Source organism: Echiichthys vipera, assembly GCF_963691815.1.
Source record: "Echiichthys vipera genome assembly, chromosome: X".
Classification (NCBI taxonomy): Eukaryota; Metazoa; Chordata; class Actinopteri; order Perciformes; family Trachinidae; genus Echiichthys; species Echiichthys vipera.
This window is the reverse complement of record NC_139825.1, coordinates 11,505,258-11,525,069: the sequence shown is the minus strand read 5'-3', so window position 1 is coordinate 11,525,069 and position 19,812 is coordinate 11,505,258. Positions and strand designations below refer to the sequence as shown.

At 39.5% G+C, this 19,812-nt stretch overlaps 1 protein-coding gene across 1 annotated transcript; it reads left to right on the top strand.

The window, feature by feature from the left end:
- Positions 1–4,954: 4,954 nt before the first annotated feature.
- Positions 4,955–19,245, top strand: bin2b (bridging integrator 2b). The gene is made up of 12 exons (XM_083939899.1): positions 4,955–5,111; positions 6,878–6,958; positions 10,611–10,665; positions 11,120–11,214; positions 12,178–12,273; positions 12,440–12,547; positions 12,639–12,724; positions 13,539–13,614; positions 13,749–13,831; positions 14,605–15,277; positions 17,400–17,492; positions 18,808–19,245. The coding sequence occupies exons 1-12, from the start codon at positions 5,019–5,021 to the stop codon at positions 18,916–18,918; spliced, it is 1,650 nt and encodes a 549-aa protein (XP_083796025.1). The 5' UTR covers positions 4,955–5,018; the 3' UTR covers positions 18,919–19,245.
- Positions 19,246–19,812: the final 567 nt, after the last annotated feature.

The following is a 19,812-nucleotide window of genomic DNA, read 5'->3' as shown; positions in this document are numbered from 1 at the left end:
TTTGATAACAAACAGATGTTTGGTGTGCTATAAGACTAAAATTAAAATACGATGAGATTCATTTAACTATTGTCATTGCAATACAATTCAGTCTATCCAGAGAGCAAAAAGCAGTAAAGTGCAGTGGAATTAATATGTATATTTCATCTATGAATGATATGGGAAAGCTAAGGTGTGGAGTATTAACACTAATACACTTTAACTGCACTTAAACACTGACATAACTGTGGCACAATTAACAAAGGCTTACAGCTACACTATTACAAAGGGGGTGGAAAACTAAAAGCATTTTAACATACCAGCAGTAGACACCTGTGAAATAATACCTGAACAGGTATAACGTTAACTTTTCAAACGTCCCTGATGAATTTAAGGTGGAGTAACATTAACACATGTCGACTCAGCTATTTATTGATAAAACGATGCTGCTATCATCCGAAGTAAGCTAGCAAGCTAACACTCTGCTCCAACAACGGTAACTACGATCATTAAACTATTTATTTCATTAACTTCATCACATTGACGTTACTGTACCTCTATCTTTTTCATGTTTTTCTTCCTCTTCTTTCCTTCTTTTCCTTCCCTGGGCGCCCGACGGTTTCAGTCTTTTAGACATAATTCCGCTACGGTGTCATTAATCTTCTTCTTCGTCTTGGGGTCACGGTACTGTCAGATTCAGGCAACTGGCCTTTCGACCCGCCCCCCTCACGGACGACAGGTACAGTGCAGAGAGCCAGGAACCAGAAAAAAGGCCTCTTCATTATTTAATAGTCTTCGCTATTAAGTTATGTTGCTGTGGGCTTATATAATAATTCGTAATGGCGCTGGTAAAAGAATTTATATACATATATACTGTTTTTTTTTTCCTCCGCCCGTTTGCGGCGCCACCCGCAGATGACGGCGCCCCTAGCATTTGGCTATACGGCTCTGGGGATTTGTCCCCCAATACATTCTCAGGAGTTTCTCTGCTGTTTTTCTGCCAGATGCCCCTGGATCAGGGATTTGTTTGGCCAGGTCTGGTTGAACATTTACAGAAAAGTGATTAAAGCTGTTAACTTAATCCTCCATATTATAATTTCCTTTGTCCTTAATAAAATAGTTAGGGTACTTTGTTTTCCCTGGGCCATTTTGGATAATGCCATTAATTATACTCCATACTATTTTTATATCGTTTTAGTTATCATCTAATAATTTCTTATAATAATCTTTCTTGCTTGCTGTTATAATATAAGTGAACTTATTTTTGTACTTTTTGTACAAAAAGTACAAAAATAAGTTCACTGTCTTGCAGGCATTTTGTAATCCCTTTGTAATCCATGGACATTTAGTATTTATTGGTTGTCTGTTATCTTCTATCAGAAATGGACTTAAACAAACTATTAAAGGTTTCATAAGCCCTATCAATGTCTCTTTTATGGTATATTATGTCTCAGTTTTGTGCCAGTAAGTCCTTTTTGAGTGCATGGATCGCTTCATCTGATCTCACTCGTCTGTATTCTGTTAGTTTGTATCGTTTGTTGCTTTGTGTATTTCAACAATTCTGTATGTTTACTGTGACACACTTTGAGTCTTCATCTGGTATATTATGTTGATTTTATCTCTAACTTTGTGTATTTCTCTCCTCAGGTCAAAATTCTGTCCTCCATTTATTCACTTGCTCTTTATTTCCCAAATTCATGCCTTTTAATATGGGTTCAGGACTGGTACAGTGGGTTCAGCCCTTTCTGAGAATTACACTTGTTCTATGCTGTTCTATAAGAGCCTCCATCTCTTGCTCTACTTTTTTTTTAAATCACAGTTAACATCAAGAAGCCAGGTGTGGTATTACCAGCTACCAACACACATTTGAATAACTTCTGAAATGCCAGACTTAACAATGTGGTATATCTACAGACAGATGATTGACTAATTATTTGCTTTTAAGGTTCCAAAGTTTGTTCAAACATGAATACATAAAAAAAAATCTTCAGAATGGTTGTTTTACGTCAAAACATTATTGTGACTGTTTGTGTTATTCTCTGTGTAAATTAGCAACCATGACTGTAATGTCTGCACCCACATCCAGTGTTTCAGAACATGCATTGTAATATATTATATACCGTATAATGTTTCAATTTTAAGCACAGTGGGCATGGGGTATTTCCAGGAGCAAAATATCTGCTTCTGAAACAGGGCCCTTGTTGCCCTGAGGAGAGATTGTCTCTGCCCTCACTTCTTTGTTTGTTTTTGCGCTGGTTTTTCATCTCCAATCTAATTTAAATATGTATCAGTTGGAGGTCAAAAGGTCAAATTGGCATCTTTTAAGGGCAGTGATTAGCTTTCACATTATGTCAATCACTTTCTTTCTATGAAGTTCTGGTGGTAATTGCAGCATTGCGTAAATATTTTTACTGTAAAGTTTGTTAATTTACTGAAGACAAAGACATTTGTTCCCAACTTCAACAAAAGGATGAATAATCAAAGAGATTGGTAAGATGCTAATTACCCTAAAGTCTTGTATTAGAGTGTGTGTGTGCGTGTGTTTACGTATTACTGTGTTGTAAAGTCTGTCCGCTCTGGTCTCTTAACTGCTACACTGGAGACTTGCTGTTGGTTACATTGTAGCCTATGTGTTTCCTGTTTATACAGTTCAAAGATAGCAAGTACTCACCCATCTGGGAAGTTGTCAAGTCTCTCGTCTGATCTGCCATTCATAACAGTTAGGTAAGTGGTTTGTAAGAAGGTCATATCTCCATGACAGCACCGAGGGGGGTGCATTTTGTTGTACCAGGCTAGTTTTCGTTTTATTGGAGGTTAAAGTTTATGAATAATTAGGGGCGCAGCCTCTTGAGTGACAGCTAGCTGCTGGCTCTCACTTCTCCTCGGAGGTAAACGTCAGCCAGATGGACATATCTCCGTCCCCCCAACGTCACATACATGCCCTTTTTTGGTAAGAGGAAATGAAGCGGAGTCAAAGTCTGAAAAGATGGCGGCTCCTGTAGGCGAAGGACAATTGGATCAAGTTGAGAGAACGGACCCTGACGGTATACATCCATTTTTTATACAGGTCGTTTGACACTCAATGTAAGAAAAACAGTGTCTATCTGTTTCTGAAAATGGATGGCCCACATCAACCAAACTAGATGTCATGATGAACAATCAGCCTGTAGAACAAGTTTCAGAAATCAGATACCTTGGCTTAATGTTGCTTAATGTCTCCTGAAATTCGACAAACAAAAAATTAGACAGAACCATAAAAGCCAACATATTTATTAAGACTAATTGGGGACTGTCTAACCTTTTAATATGTATGTGGTTGTATGTTGTTGAGTGCTGACCCTTGCTGTGACTGTGACAGTGTGTGCATCATAATTGTTAGAGTTGAGAACATATAACATACAAAGCCTTTTACAACAGGCTACCTTATTTCAGATTTGCGAACTAATTTTTGAGGCACAATTGAAGGCAGCGTCTCCACCACTTTTTTGGAGTAATTAATCAACATTGTGAGTGTGTGGATCATCACTCTTACAGACATTAAGATTTCAGTGTGTAAAAATAAAAAAGTAGATATCATGAAATATGAAAAAGTAAATACTTGAAATAAAATATGAAAAAGGTGTCTAAACAATAAGGTCAGGAGCTACAGAAAACAGTTCTTTAAAACCTCCCCAAATCAATTTCAGATGCGTACATGAACTGATGAAGCCTCTTGGATGAGAGGTGAAACGTTCTCCAAGACAAACAACCAAGTCCAGTTTCTCTTGACTGAAATTGCTTTGAGGATAACGATGACCTGGACAAATGAGAACATTCACAGGTTCTTTAAAATCTTGTCATGCAGGTTAATCTAGCCTGAAAAAAATGATTTGTCTAGGTTTGGGGAGGTCAGAGAGAATCTTCCTTAAAGTATTTAAAGTTTACAAACTATAAGTATAAGATGTAATGCAAAGATTAATTAGCTACTACATCAGCATCCTGGAGGATGGATTAATTAAAACTGATGGATTAATTTATTCCATTGCAGCAAGTTACACTATGGATACATGAAAGTATATAGATAAGTAAAAAATTTAATTATGAATATATAAATAAATTTGGGACTAAATGAATAAGTACATTCAATAATTAATACGATAATAATATTAAAACAAATAAATAGTGATTTTTAATGGTGAGAATTAAGCATTGAATTATATTATGATACATTAATTTATTTATATAAGCATTTTACCCCTACTTATATATAAAGCAATAAAATATATAATTATTGTATCATTACTTATAAAGCATTAACATACAGGTATATCATTTTCTATTTATTGATCAATTCATTTAAGCATTTTATCATTACTTAAATGTAATGCATTAAAATAAAGAATTATTCATTAATTTAAGCATTTTAACATTACTTATAGGCTATATATTAAGCACTAAATATATTATTATTTATTCATTCATTTATGCATTTCATAATAACTTATAGCCTATATAAAGCACAAATACAATTATGTATTCATTCATATATTGTCGCATTAAATTATATAATTATTGATATGTTCTATTTAGTTATGGCTCTTAAAACCTTCCGTAATTATCCGCGGCCCCCTGTTACGTCACGTTGCTGAGTCAGGTACGCGTCACCGGGGAACCGCAATCTACTGACATCCTTTTCAGGTGAGTGTAGTTGGATGACTTCCATCTTTAGCTGAGAGCAAACGAGAGACTTTTGCAACAGTCAGTAGACTCCACGGTGTTTGTTGAACAGATCAGGACACGCAGAGACACTTGTCAGTAATTCCTGTAGGTGAACGAGTTTAAACAAGAATAGACCCCTGCTGCTGATGGTGTAAAGAGGTTCATTTCTGCCTATCTTTAGTGGTTTAGCGCCGCCTGTTAGTGTGCGTGTGCCCTTGCGTCTTCACACTTGTATTGTTGCTCCACCTCCGCCGAGATAAAGTCGCAGTGAGACGGTTTCTCAAGAGGAACCAGACGGGTTGCGGATAGCTCTCGGTGAGGAGAAACGGGACAAACTGACGATGGCGGAGAACAAGACGGGTCCAAACCTCCAGGCTGGGGCTGGATTCCTCGCCAAGCGGGTCCAGAAGTCTCTGAATCGAGCCCAGGAGAAGGTGAGCCAGGGGAATCGAGTTTAAGTGATTTTGGGTCCGTTTAACTTCAGAGCTCTGCACTATAAAGCACTGACATTAGTTTGGTAAACTATGAGACTGACTCATTAAAGCTGGTTTTGTAATTCAGCTTTATCCCGCGGGGATATTAACTTACCAGGAGCCCTGCTGTAAGAGCGAGATTACTTCAACAAGGGTTTATTTGGAAACATAATATGAGGTATGTCTTAAAGGGGGTAGCTTAGTAGGTTATACAATCTACACGGGGCTTTCAAACAGGGACAGGCTTATTCTTTACCTGGGTAGAAACTGGCAAATGAAATAATGTGTAAGAGTAATTATTGCTTATGAAATATGTTGCTCTTAGCTACTGTTACTTTCAATCTATAGTCCCGTTATTTAGCTCTCAGCCAGGTCTTAACTCCTAATGAAATGGTCCCAGGTGAGAGGATAAAATCATGTCAAGTCTATTTGCCTGACCTTATCGTACCAAAGTGAAGAACCTTTGATACTAGTCATGAGAGAAAAGGAAAAGCTGTCTATGCAAGCACTGAAGCACATGCTCTGTCTTGTCTACTGTATGTTTTCAACTGTCCACATTTGACTGATTGCTCCTTTGACTGTCAGCCCGATGTATAAATAAAACAGTAGATTGGACTTTCCCCATCTGAGCATCATTGTTTTTTTTCAGTTCTGTACAGCTGTGTGTGGACACACAAAAGCTGCCACTTCCTGACTGTGCACTTCCTCTTGCTCGCTGAACCTTTCTCACTCACTTTGTGGTTGACTTGTTCGATTTCAGTGCTCCACCTCAAAACAGCAGCTGCAAAAGTCTGCATGCACTTTAAAGTTGAAGACTAAAACCTATTCACGGATTCGATTGATTTTTTTTAAATCATGGAAAATGTGAGTGTAGACATGATAATGAGAGCCTTTATTTGCAGATATAAAGTTAAAAGTCATGCCATGTGGCCTTATTTCAAACCTCTGCATGCAGTGGACTGTGAAAGACGCTGTAATAATCGGCCATGTGCATCTAGTTTAGGGGAAGCGTAGGGATATGGAGCATTAATATCTCTAGGCCGCTAAATTTACTGGACCTATAGATATCCCCATGTCTCCTGACAATGGTGACACTGTTTCTAAATGACTAAATCTACTCTACTTTGCTCTGATAGAACAACATAAATCATCCAGATTTAGAAAAAAAAGGCGCCTCTATGTGCACGTAGAGCCTGTTGTTTTGTTTTGCAAAAATCTACAGCGCCCGTGTCATCCGGTCCACTCAGCACAGAGATGACAGTTCGTGTACACGCCACAGGCACACGCCTCAAGCTAGACGTACCCTAAATGACGTTAGCAGTTGCTATCTATGAGTAAGTTAGCCAGCCTACCTCCATGTAGCATGTACTCCATGCTGTTTATTGATGAGAGAGGACACAGGTGCGTTCAGTGGAATCTGGTGCATGTGCACTGACCAGAACTTGATTGGAGAGAGCGGAGGAGCTCGGTTGTAGTGGGGGAGGGCGTGAGAGTTGTTAACATTTGATTGAGTCAACTCGATCTGCCAAACTTGCCGAGTGCAGCTTTAACTCCAATATGCTATATCTGCCATGAGCTGATTTTACATGATCTCCTACAGAGTACACCATGTGATATTTTTATGCCCTAGGATGGTGAAGGCATGACCCACCTTCTCTGCCATGACATTCTTACCCTAACGTCTACCTAATGTATTGACTTACTGTGACTCTGTTGTTCTCTCTCAGGTCCTTCAAAAACTGGGCAAAACTATGGAGACCAAGGATGAACAGTTTGAGCTGTGTTTCCAGAGCCTCAACAAACAACAGGTACACCAGCACATAACCTTTTCAACATGAAGTGGGTTTTACACATTGGTCCTTTGCTACTCACTGCGAGATTCAAATAAAGGTCATGTAAAGTTTAAGCTTCACACCACTTTTATAACAACTCATTGTATCCCTCTTACCGAACACCTCCAGTTAAATGAGCCTGTAAATGTTCTCATTTGTCCAGGTCATCGTTATCCCCAAAGAAATTTAATTCAAAAGCAACTGGACTTGGTTATTTGTCTAGGAAGACGTTTCACCTCTCATCCAAGAGGCTTCATCAGTTCATGTACGCATCTGACCAGGCTGGGACTGGTCCAACTATCTGGTGTGGAGATCCAGTTATTTAACCCCTCACAAGGCCGATGATGTCAAAGACTGTCGTTAGAGTGACAGTCGTTGGTGGGAAGTAGGTTTTGACTTTGTTAGTGCTCTATTGAGTCTTATCGACAGTCGTTGGAGTCACAGGAGGCCCTGTGTGAACAGTTGTCCTTTAAGGTTAGATTGTTGAATCTCCTGGGAAGGGATGAAAGGGCAGCATTGTAAATTGGAGATAAGTGGTGTTCTGGACTCTACTGTCCAATTTCCATCTCAAGGAGAAAGCCCACTCCTTTGATGACAGCAAAGTCCAAATCTTGGACAGAGAGGACGGATGGTTTGAAAGAGGAGTAAAAGAAGCCATCTATGTAAAAGTAGAGAAACCATTGCTAAACAGGGGAGGTCTGAGACACCACTTTACAATGCTGCCCTTTCATCCCTTCCCAGGAGATTCAACAATCTAACCTCAAAGAACAGCTGTTCACAAATGGCCTCCTGCGACTCCGACTGTCGTTAAGACTCAATAGAGCACTAACAAAGTCGAAACCAATTTCCCACCTACGACTGTCACTCTAACGACGGGTCGTTGCCACTTGGAGCACAAAGGGTTCCAGTGGCATCATCGGCCTTGTTCACACCCTCACTAGAGGCAGAAGCAGGTTCAACAAACTGAGTCTAACCCTGAACTCTGAGTTGATCTACTCTGAGATAGGAAACTCTTGAGTTTTCGGTTCCAGAACAGCTGTTTTGAATTTTATCAACTCTGAGTAGTTTGACCTGGAGTTAAGCGTGTGCACCACACGTTTAAAAAGACAGCATCAATGGGGCCCTGACTCGACGAGTCACCATGGCAATGGGGAAGAGGAGGGCTAAACTACCACTGGAAAATATTAATGCGCTCATACGGGGAGTTTGAGCACGTTTTTCGCCGAAAGTGTAACACAGCTGCTGCGGCAAAAGAGAGGGAGACGGCGTGGGAGGACATTGCTGCTCGGGTCAGTGCGTAAGTTCAAATGTAGTCCTGTTGCAATCACAGTAATATCACAGGGGAAACGGCTTGAGTGGTAGCCTATTCATTTATTTCATTTAGATACATTCCTGCGGGGGAGAAGCGCACTTGGCAGCAGCTTAAGATGAAACATAAAAACATTGTTCAAACAGGTAAAACCTCAGCACTGTCTCATGGTGACGCCTCATTTTGAGCATGTTTTACATTGTAAAGTAAATATTTGCAAAAAAATTCAGCGCAACACAATATCTGCTGGGATGTGAGAGCATGACTTCGGTTGGTAATGTTGGAAATGTACGGATGGATGAGGTTGTGTATGTAAATAATGGACTGTGACATGAAACGGTACCGCTCAAAAAGATAACCGCTGGAAATGCAAGAACATCTATTCGCGGTCTGATAATCATCTCCCGACGGATATTTAATTCTCTGCGCAGTATTGCTGCACCTTCATCCATGGGTTCATTATCAAAAGGACATGCCATGGTAGTGGAAATAGTCACCACCTAATATAACTTCTAATGTCGGCCTACTGACTGATGTTTGCAATGATTTTCTCAGAAATCAGATAGAACTATAGCAGAACTATACTACGTCAAAACTCGCCCGCTGACTGAATGAATGAGGAAATCAAACACCGTGTGTGGCTGAAAGAGGGCGGAGAGAAAGAGAAACTCAAGGTTTTCTGAGAAAAACCTGGTCCTGACCAGGTTAGTTTCAGAGAGCATGTTACCATGGTAACTGACCGAGAGGTCAAGTTACCTCTCTTTGTGAAACAGGCTAGAGTTACCCCTCTGTCTCTGGTTTGAGTTACCTCCCTTTGTGAAATGGAAAACTCAGTTTCCCTCATTTCAGGGTTAACAGACTCAGAGTTTTCCCTAAAACTGCTTTGTGAAACGGACCCAGACATTTCGACCAGTCCCAGCCTGTCCCGGTGCGTAAATGCGCCTCTTGGATGAGAGGTGAAATGTCTTCCAAGACAAACAACCAAGTCCAGTTGCTTTTGACCCAGATTCCTTTGGGGACTCCAGTTAAATGTCATACTGCTGAGTCTATAAGGAAAGGACTGTGTTTTGTTTTTGCTGTTGTGTTGAGATGCCAACCCACAAGTTCAGACAGCCTTGACAACAGGAAATACTTGAAACAAGATGCAGCTCTTTTGTATTTTCTTATCTATTCTGCATATATAATGCCTGCTATGTCTCCTCTAGATATCCATAGATTCCCTTGTTCCCTCCGCATTGATTTATATAGAGTCACTGTTTCGATCACAAAGACCTTTTCTCAAAACTTAAATGATAATAAAGGGTTGTAATAGTGGTGAAGACAACCACCTATATTGGCAGTTTAATTGTATGAAAAAAATAAGCATAAAATGTAATGAATGATGTTCTAAATTTGGAATACAGGGCTGTGAGGGTCCCTCAGACCAAAAAGGTTGGAAACTTCTGCACTAGATATCTGTACACAAGCATTACTTTTTTTTCTAAAAGAAATGTGTATACTCAGATTCAAGAAACCACTCCCTTATAATTAATATACGTTTATGACTTACGTTTTATCCAATTAGGAATACCCTTAGAGCCTACTATTCTCTTATCCAAACAAGAATACGTCTGAGGCTATCTGGTCATCAACAAACATTCGATAGCATGGTTTCTTCTCAGTAACCATCAAAACATGATTCATGTTCTTTGCTCATCACAAATCTCTGCTTTCCCATGAGATTCAACTGTCTCTGGTATTTAAACTAATCATGAGAGCATTAACAGACTTTGGGCATTATATATTAACATATTTATATGAATATTTAACACAAAGGAAAGTATAACACAGCTGTGTTTAAGCAATCATTATCCTGTGATTCACTTGTGGCTGTTATCACTGCTGTTAGGCAAAAATGACTAATGTTCACTTTTTAAGTTGCTCAAAGCTTAACAACTACGGTACATGTTGGAGGGAAACTTGCGAGGAAAAACAGGAAGGAAGTCTTATGTGCTGACAAGACATGCTGCTTTCACTTCACCACCTCCACCACTACATCAAATGTTGCGATTTTTATTTTATTTTGAACTCTACTTTGTGGCGAGATGATGCAAGTATCATAAATTATATGCAGTTTGGAACTTGATGCATGAAAAGTTATGCTGTAAAGTGTAAGCAAAAGCAGCCTGCGGTCCAACAGAAGCCCAACGATTTCGACATTAGTGGTTGTTAAGGAAATGATGAAGCATGTCTCAGATCAGTCATAGAAATACTCTTACTGGGTCTCAGTGGATTTAACTTGCGTGTGTTTTCTGCTCTGTGTGTTTTTTCTGCACACAGATCGACGGGGGCAGGTTGTTTAAAGATGTCAAAGCCTACCATACAGCAGTGAAAGGTAGGTTATGAAAGCATATGCAGCACATACAGACCCACAGCACAGTGTTAACACAACATCACCCTTTACTCAGGAGAGTTGGTGAATAATAGGGAAGTGGATTTCTTCTATTCTTGGATCCATGGTCGACTTTTGCAATTCTGTCTGCGTTGCCATGTTCTACCAGAACAAAATAAATCCTGCAGTGAAAATGGCAGATGCAGCATTGCATTTGTGATTCATGTGCAGGAAAGTGCTGTGTTTGTCATGTTGTCAGCTATTGCTCCTACACTGAGAGCTACAGTCAGGAAACCAGTGTTGTTCTGACCTTCTCTGTGGGTGTAGCAGCAGTGCCACAATTGGGGAAAAGAAATACCACCACAATGCACCGTGATGCTGATGCTAGATGATAAGGTCCTTATGGAGTCATAATTTAATTCTTTTTTTGTCCAACAATTTCATGTCCTTTCCACAGCCGTGCATGAGACGTCCAAGCGGCTGTCCCAGACGTTGCGAGACGTCTACGAACCAGACTGGAACGGAGTGGAAGACCTTGCTGTGATTACAGAGGTATGTTCAAAATGTGCTGGTCCGCAAAGACAGGTAGGCACTTCTATGTCAGCGGGTCAGGCTTATTTTCAGGAAATTTGGTTTCACCAAGCAGGTTTAAAGAAGTTTGACCTAAGTTACCAGATTAGAGTGGACCCCATATAACAAGCAGTGGTATATGTACCATATGTACAGTACAATTTAAAGGAACAGTGTGTAGGATTTATGGGAATATTGGCAGAACTATGTTTTCTTTTGTGTATAAGCACCTGAGACTAAGAATAGTTGTGTTTTCATTGGTCTGAGCCCTTCATATGCAGGATTCAGGGTGGTACTGAGGTTCTTGGATACTGTCTGTAGACAATAACCTTATTTTAAGGTTCATAGGTTGTTTGTTGTTTTTTTACCTATTTGGGGGTAGAACTCTACAACAAGCTGACATGTTATGGTCATCAAATGTTAGCCAAAGTTTGATGGCTAACATGTTAACAAATTGATACTTGGTTACAGATCCAGCTGCAACATCAGTGTGTATTTGGGATCGTGTGACATAGCTGCCCTACAAAACACTGGCCTTGTGTTCTCCTTTGAGAAAAAGAAATCTGTAATGTATATTTAATATTAGGTGGCTTCATGACGACTGGTTCCGGTATCCGTTCACGTAGATGGACCCCTTATTTTAATACAGCCAATCAATGTAAGTGTTGTGTTGTTGGCAGAGCAGACACAACAGGAACCACACTCTTTACAATAACTCACATTATCTTACTCACAAACATGAACACAAGTCTTGTCTTGTACTCCACCTTAGCTTATTAAACGAGCCACCACACAAACATTCAAGGGGGGATGCTAGACCTTTTTTTTCTCTTTTTTTTTTTTTACAATAAACTATAACAGTACATCATTTTATGATAGTTGTCTCGTATTTAGAGACACTTGTTACAGTTGCATATATGTGTTAACTGTGTCTAATTGTGTTAGAGTGAAGACTTGCTGTGGAACGACTACGAAGAGAAACTAAGTGACCAGATTGTCCGCACAATGGAGAACTATACGAGCCAGTTCCCTGAGGTCAAGGTAAGCTGATTTTTTTTTTTTAACTTGAATCAGTTCCTGCAAAACTGCATGCAGATACTAAAATGTCCATTGGGCCTTTTCTGTACTACCAATCTGATTTTGATGAGATCCTCCATCCTCTCTACAGTGGACAACATGCTCACTTAAACGCTTGTCTGTGTTTCAGGAACGAGTATCTAAACGCGGTCGCAAGCTGGTGGACTATGACTCAGCACGTCACCACCTGGAAGCGCTACAGAGTGCTAAGAAAAAGGATGAAGCCAAAATAACAAAGGTAGCATTAGTATGGCAGCAGATAACACAGATGTGCAGAGTGGTTTCAAGTGGGAGTATTTAAAAAAATATTGTCGAATCCTCTCCAACAGGCAGAGGAAGAGTTCAACAAATGCCAGAATGTCTTTGAAGAAATAAATAATGAGCTGAGGGAGGAGCTGCCTGTTCTCTTTCAGAGGTATGGTGGAAAATAACACGGTCCTAGATAGTGAGTACACTTGACTATGAACACTGATCTCTTAGTGGAGTTTTGGATCATGATAAGATGAGTAAAGGTAAATATCTGTATCAGTGGGTTATTTTGAACACACCATATGTGCGAAGTGTGTGCAGATGTGGGAATAAGCAATTTAAGTAGTATTCTAAAGAATCCAGGTAGAGATTTTCAGAAATAGGTCTAGGTTTCACGAGAGAGTAGGATTTCGTGCTACTTGTCATTTGATTTTATTATTTTGGGACGGTGCTTTTCTGCCTATATGAGATTGCAGGGATGTTCCAACATTTTTTTCACCCAGGAAATTGGTTTCATAATTTTTTATGCCAATACATTATGTTGTGTCCATTCAGTGCATAGACTTGCATATTTGCCATTACCCGATGCAGCATTTAAGGCAGAATCAGAGGAATTTCTGATACTGGTCAGTAAAACTCGAGCAGAGATGACAGGAAATGAGGAGGGAGAGGGATAGAAATGATGATCAACAAGGGTATCCGGCCACAAGGCCGCCACACACCACCGTCCGAAATACTGCCTATAAGTCGGTCTGGACAAAGTAGTCTGAACAAAAGGTGCCATAATATCATATAACAGGACCTCTAATGCTATTCTTGACTGAAAGATTAAAAAAAGAAGTGTAAATATGCATTTCAGGCCAGACGTAGTCGATCCAAGCAGAGCATTTGTACGACAAGATGACTGAACTTAAATAGTAATTTATCTAAGGTGATATGAATGACGTGAAAGATAAATTGAGAGCTCTTTGTGTCTGTAGCCGAATAGGTTGCTATGTGACGGTGTTCCAAAACATATCAAACCTGAGAGACGTCTTCTATAAGGAAATGAGCGTGGTAAGTTCCTATTATTTCCTCACTCATACAAGTAATGTCTAACATTACTTAATGTGTGAAAATACCAATGGTATTTAAGGTATGGTATTGTTGTTGCAAGTCTGTCTGTGTGATTATTGTACTTTGTGTTGCAGCTAAACCATGAGCTGTACAATGTGATGAAGAAACTGGAGACTCAACACTCAGGAAAAGCGTTCATCATAAAGGGTCTGAACAGGTAAGGCACTGTATCACACTGTGACAAGACAAGTCTTGCCTAGTAATGTAACTAGAGACCATGTTGCAATAATATCAGTCCAAAACACACACAGATTCACCGGGAAAAAAACACACAACTACTTTTTCTGTTTATAATGCTGGAGTACCAATTATTAGCTGGCATCACCTGACAAATTCACAAATGCCTGTTAGTCTGAAACCTTTCGATATTCAAGGAGCGTTCTCAGCATTACAGACCAAAATGCTTCTAGATACAATTGGATAGACCTACAACCAATCACAGCAACAAAAGATGACCTACAACCAGTCACAGCAAGGAAAGGACATAGCGCTGAGGGACATTGTAGCGAGTGACCAACTTTGTCCAATGACTGCTAAACAGTAATTAAAATGTGTTTCTAAAAACATTTCAGGGGATAAATAGTTAAAACAGTAACAGAATCTTGATTCATATTTGATCAGCACTGCCTACAGTTTTATTTGACTTTCATGAGCATTGGTAAGCTGCGCTGGTTGGACCTGCAGACTGAACAGTTACGCTCCTGTCAGTCATCATTTTAAACCCACCCTACAGATAAACGGTTGTGATTGGTCCGTCAGATCTGAAGCTGCTGGAAATCTGTCTGAATGTCTAACGTGCCAGAATAATTTAAACATTAGCTCAGCATATTTGTGTGTCTCCCAGGCATAATAATAATACCATTCTGGTTGATTTATAAAATGCTAGGCATGAATACAAAAATAACGTGTATATACTTTTTCTACAAATAGCACGTCAAGCAAGTCAAAGAAGAGAAAGTCCCTGGTTATCTCCAATCCCATTCCTTGCAATACAGCTTTCCCAGCCGACCACGTCTCCCTCCATTCTTCCGCCGAAAATGGAAAAGACACTGTACCCTCTTCCCTTGTCCAACTAACTCAAAGCATCTCTAGTGGCCTGCCAGAAGAAAGCAGTGTCCCATCCAAAGATGTCAATTCGTCCAACTCCGATCTTAGCTCCAGTGGTGCCAACACACCTAAGAGGCAGTCAGTATGTGACAATGAGAACAGTGACAGGAGCACAGGAAGTCAAAGTCCAGTGGAGGCGGAGGCGGAGGCAGAGGTGGAGGCAGGGGCAGAAGCTGAACTTGCTGCAAACCAGTCAGATGACTCCGGTGTGGATGTACCAAAGTCAGAGGCTGCAAGTCAGGAAGTGTCCAATCCTTCTGATTCTGCAGATAGTGCCTCACAGAGTCCAGAGCAGGAGAATGTGAGTGATCCAGCATCAGGGGAGGCAAAGTCCAAACCTGCACCAGTTCCCGCCCCTCGCCTTTCCTTCCGTTCCACAGATAAACCCAGCCTCTTCCCTACCGAGGAGCAGGAGGAAACGGAAGAATCAGTCAACCAGAAGACAGCTGATTCAGGAGACCTGAGTTTCCACAATCCACCAGGCTTCCTATACAAGGTACACAATTATGTTTAAGAAAGACTTTAACATTTTGGTGAAGGGGTTTATTTGTCTTTTCTTATTTAATGGATTCTTATTCCTTGTCAAAACCTGCCTACATTATCCACAATGCAACAAACTGCCTACTTTGTTATGCAACACCCCCAGATTTTTTTCATTTAGAAACAACACAACTTTTTTCACTTTTTTGCACTCCCCAAGATCTTTAAATGCACTTAGATGTGTAAAACTGGTTGAGCTCTCCTTTCAAGTACAGAGCTGGAGTCTGTATGATAGCTAAGCGAAAAGACTGGACACTGGACACAGCTAGCCTTGCTAAAGTTTAAGTCTACCAGCACCTTTTTTAAAGCTCGCATATGAATATATGGTATTTCATTTCTTTAATCAATAGACAAACGGAAGTATACAAACAAAAAAGGTAGGTATTTTGGTCATAGCCAGGCTTCTCTTTTGCCTCCAGTTTTTAAGCTAGGCTTAACAAGTTTCAGCTCCAGCTCTGTACTTAACCCACATGAGACTGACAGACTTTAACTATTACTTCAAAGTGGGAATATGTAACTTCTGATGAACATCTGCAGTCCAATGTTAAATGCTAAAACACAACAGTAAGAAGAGAATAGGGTTAGCAGACCATCACTGTGAAACACAAATTGCTAGCTAAAGTATGCTAGCTAAAATTAGCCACTACAGCTACTGGTCATACCAAAGCAAGTAGCTGGAAAACCCCAAAATGTGTTGAATTGAGCAAGAGTGTGTTTTTTTGCTAATGAGTTAAACTTTCCGTTCATCAGATGAAAATGTGTTATCTCTTCCTTAAAAGTTCCGTAGTCTCTATTCAACAGACTGAATAAAGAAGTTTGCATACCTGGACTAGCATAGGTTTTCAAGAAAAAACACAGTATATGATTTCAGGTTTGTTCACATGAAGTTCATAGTAGTTCACAGGCCAATCCTAATTTTATTAATTTTAAAACTCAGAAAAATGAATAATTTCCACCGGTGCCAAGGTAGACATAACTAAAATCAAACGGCAATAAAAAAAAATGACATGGCTATATCAATTAAACATAAATGCAAAGTATCCCTTATATCATATATCATTTATTTCAATTTGAGCACTTAAAATAATTTAATTTTCACTGACTGATGATAATCATTCATATTAATTACCTTAAAGACTTCTCATACACATGATGATGATCTTCTAAAGTATCTGTGTCTGAGATTTCTGTTTCCACTCCAGTACAAAAGAGGAGAATAATATTCCCCTTGTGGTTGCACATAGTATTTAAAAATAGTACTTGATACTGAAACCAGAGTCCCTGTAAAAACTGTGTTCTTTGCTGTTGAAAAATTGGAATGTATTCTTTTAAATCTGTGTGCACCGCAAACAAACATGTTGACCTACACTGATACTCATCACTGGTAAGCCTTTGAATATTCTCATTTGTCCAGGTAATCGTTATCACCAAAGTAATTTCAGTCAAAAGCAACTGGACTTTATTTGTTTAGGAAGAAGTTTCACCTCTCATCCAAGACGCTTCATCAGTTCATGTCGGCAACTGACCAGGATGGTCCAAATCCTGGACAGAGAGGACAGATGGTTTGAAAGAGGAGTAAAAGAAGCCATCTATGTAAAAGTAGAGAAACCATCGCTAAACAGGGGAGGTCTGAGACACCACATATCTCCAATTTACAATGCTGCCCTTTCATCCCTTCCCAGGAGATTCAACAATCTAACCTCAAAGAACAACTGTTCACAAATGGCCTCCTGTGACTCGACTGTTTTTAAGACTCAATGGAGCACTAACAAAGTCGAAACCAACTTCCCACCAACGACTGTCACTCTAACGACACACTCAAAGCACAAAGGGTTTCAGTGACATCATCGGCCTTGTGAGAGGTTAAATACCTGGATCTGCACACCAGATAGTTGGACTAGTGCCAGCCTGGTCAGTGGCAAATTAACTGATGAAGCCTCTTGGATGAGAGGTGAAACGTCTTCCTAGACAATCAAGTCCAGTTGCTTTTGACTGAAACTGCTTTGGGGATCATCTCTGGTAACTTTAATAATTTCGGTTAACTGAGCTTTTAAAATGAGCTGACTGTTTTACACCAGGGGGTGGCGTTAGAGAGCCATGCAGCATCTGGGGCCGGCCTGCTACAGTTTGAAGAGGGAGACATCATCCTGGTGCTGGCTGACACACAAGAGGTTTGTGTGTTCTTGTAAAGCAGAGCTCACTTTCACCTCAGACATAAAGTAGGTTACACACTTCCTGTAAAGGCTTTTCCTTTTGTGCTCCTTGTTGTTTTTAGTTTGAGCCATGTGTTCATCCTGCTGGTGATCCAGTCAAGTATTTATGTCTATAGCACATTTAAAACAACACAAGCTGACCAACATGCTGTACAAACAGAATAAAGCAGAATAAAACAGGTCAGCTGTAGTTTTCATCAAACGTTGAGTTGAGTTTTCTTGTTGAGTGATGAATTTAAATGTTTGGTGTCACGCTGAGGGATATCCACTGCAGGCAATATGAGGTCTGACAGCAGGAAATGTTTCCAATGTCTAAATTATATCTCAACTAAACATCAGGGGCCATATTTACAAAACGTGCTTAGGCTTGGCAGAATCTCAGATAAATGAGCAGTGGTCATTTCAGTCCAGTTAACATGTATCCAATCAGTGAGCAAACAAATCAAAACAATCTAATGTCACCAGAGATGGCGGTTTGAAAAACTTTCATTACTGTTTTGATACTGGAAAAATACTGTTGGCAGTGATGGTGAACTCCCAGCTGTCTGCGAGAATTATTCATCAAACCGAACATCACAACTTCCGATTCACAGTTGTTTATGAAGTGTACACTAAAAAAATTCTACAAATGAAACGGATGAATGCAGTTTTCATGGCCACAGATGAATTAGTTGTAGAATATTTCTCCATCAAAGAAAGAATTGTTAAAGTTAAAAAACAAGTAAATATTCAAGCTTTTAAATCTGTTTTGATTTAATATAATTTTTTTGTTAAATTAATGTAATACATTTTTAACATTCGTTTTAATATAATTTGAATGTTTGATTTAATTTAGACTTGAATTTGTTTTTGAGTTATAAATACATATATTTAACTATATACATTTAATTAAATCTATAATTTAATTTAGTTGATTTTTTATAATTTATTTTCAAAATGTTTATTCTGATCTAATCAATTTCTTATTCACAGTCCTATGTATGTTGATGAATATGTATATTTTATTTTGCATGTCAACCCACTGAGCAACAGGGTCAATCCGGCCCCTGCTCTGAACTCTGAGCTTTGTGAATGGCCCTTAGGAGGAAACTCTTAACCATCAACTTTTAGCACCATTTTGACTCTTAATGGAAATGTGAATACAACCCCAGATATCGTCGTCCCCATAGAATCAGGAAATCGCACCAAAAGTAAATCCCAACACTCATTCACAAAGTATGTGATTGGAGGGTGGATTTGTTTCAGTGCGTGTACTGTTTGTGTGTCCCAGCAGGAAGGCCTCGTGAAGGGGATCAGGGAGGAGAGTTGGGATCAATACAGGGATCTACAAAATCACTCTGGGATCTTCTCTGTAAAACTCCTCAAGCCTGTTCAGGCAGAGTGAGACAATAGTTCCTCCTCAGTCTGTAATACTTTCTTCTTCTGTCGAGCAGTTGGTGACACACACACACCCCCACCCACACGTGTTGTGGGTGCAGAGACTGTACTAACAGATGAGCATAGGCCCCAAGTGGTGCCTCACATGCTATGATGTTGCAACTTGTGGAACAAAAGTTTTGGAACATTTTGTAAGAGATGTTTGGAGTGTTAAATGTTACAGTATTTTGATCTTTTTTGTATTTACAAGGGCTTTTCTGTGAAACACTGAAACAAAAAAACATTTTTTATATTGAAGCTGTGATCTTGTGTGAAATTTCCTAATAAAGTGCTAAATAAAAGAAGAGGGTGTCTGCTGGTATGAAATTCTGCAGATTTGAACAGAGCAAGGTTCCATATCAGAACGTGCCATTCATTTAGCTGTCTCAGAAGCTGACAACATACAGTAAATGGGATTTGTATTTTGTAAATAAAGGAAATTGTTGCTGCAAGACTGCATATAAACAGCCCAAGCTTGTAAAAGGACTTTGACGATTCACCACAATGGAATGTGAAAATATTGTCAAGTCCTGGAAACTGAGACACACTGACTGATTGACTGTAAGGGAGTTTATGGAAGAAAGGTCTGTCTTGTATAAAAACATACTTAGCTGCGACTCACTTCTAGTTTGGCAATTCTGCTGTGAAAATGAGAACCTGAAGTGTGTTAAAGTTTGCAAAGCACCAGACTATACACAGACATAGCCAGCTGGCTGATGAGGTAACACCAAAAGGGGGAGTTAAAGGACAGTTCAATTTTATTTGTAGTGCCAAATCATAAAAGTTATCTCAGGACACTTTACAGACTAGGTATAGACCACACTTTATGACTTATTTATAATTTACATAGACCCTTTTTATT

What these genes read in the sequence shown, in the direction of transcription:
- bin2b (XM_083939899.1), top strand. Translation starts at nt 5,019, where the DNA reads ATGGCGGAGAACAAGACGGGTCCAAACCTCCAGGCTGGGGCTGGATTC. An exon ending in ATCATAAAGGGTCTGAACAG is followed by an intron (nt 13,832 to 14,604) that starts GTAAGGCACTGT and finishes TTCTACAAATAG; the next exon opens with CACGTCAAGCAAGTCAAAGA. An exon ending in TGCTGGCTGACACACAAGAG is followed by an intron (nt 17,493 to 18,807) that starts GTTTGTGTGTTC and finishes GTGTCCCAGCAG; the next exon opens with GAAGGCCTCGTGAAGGGGAT.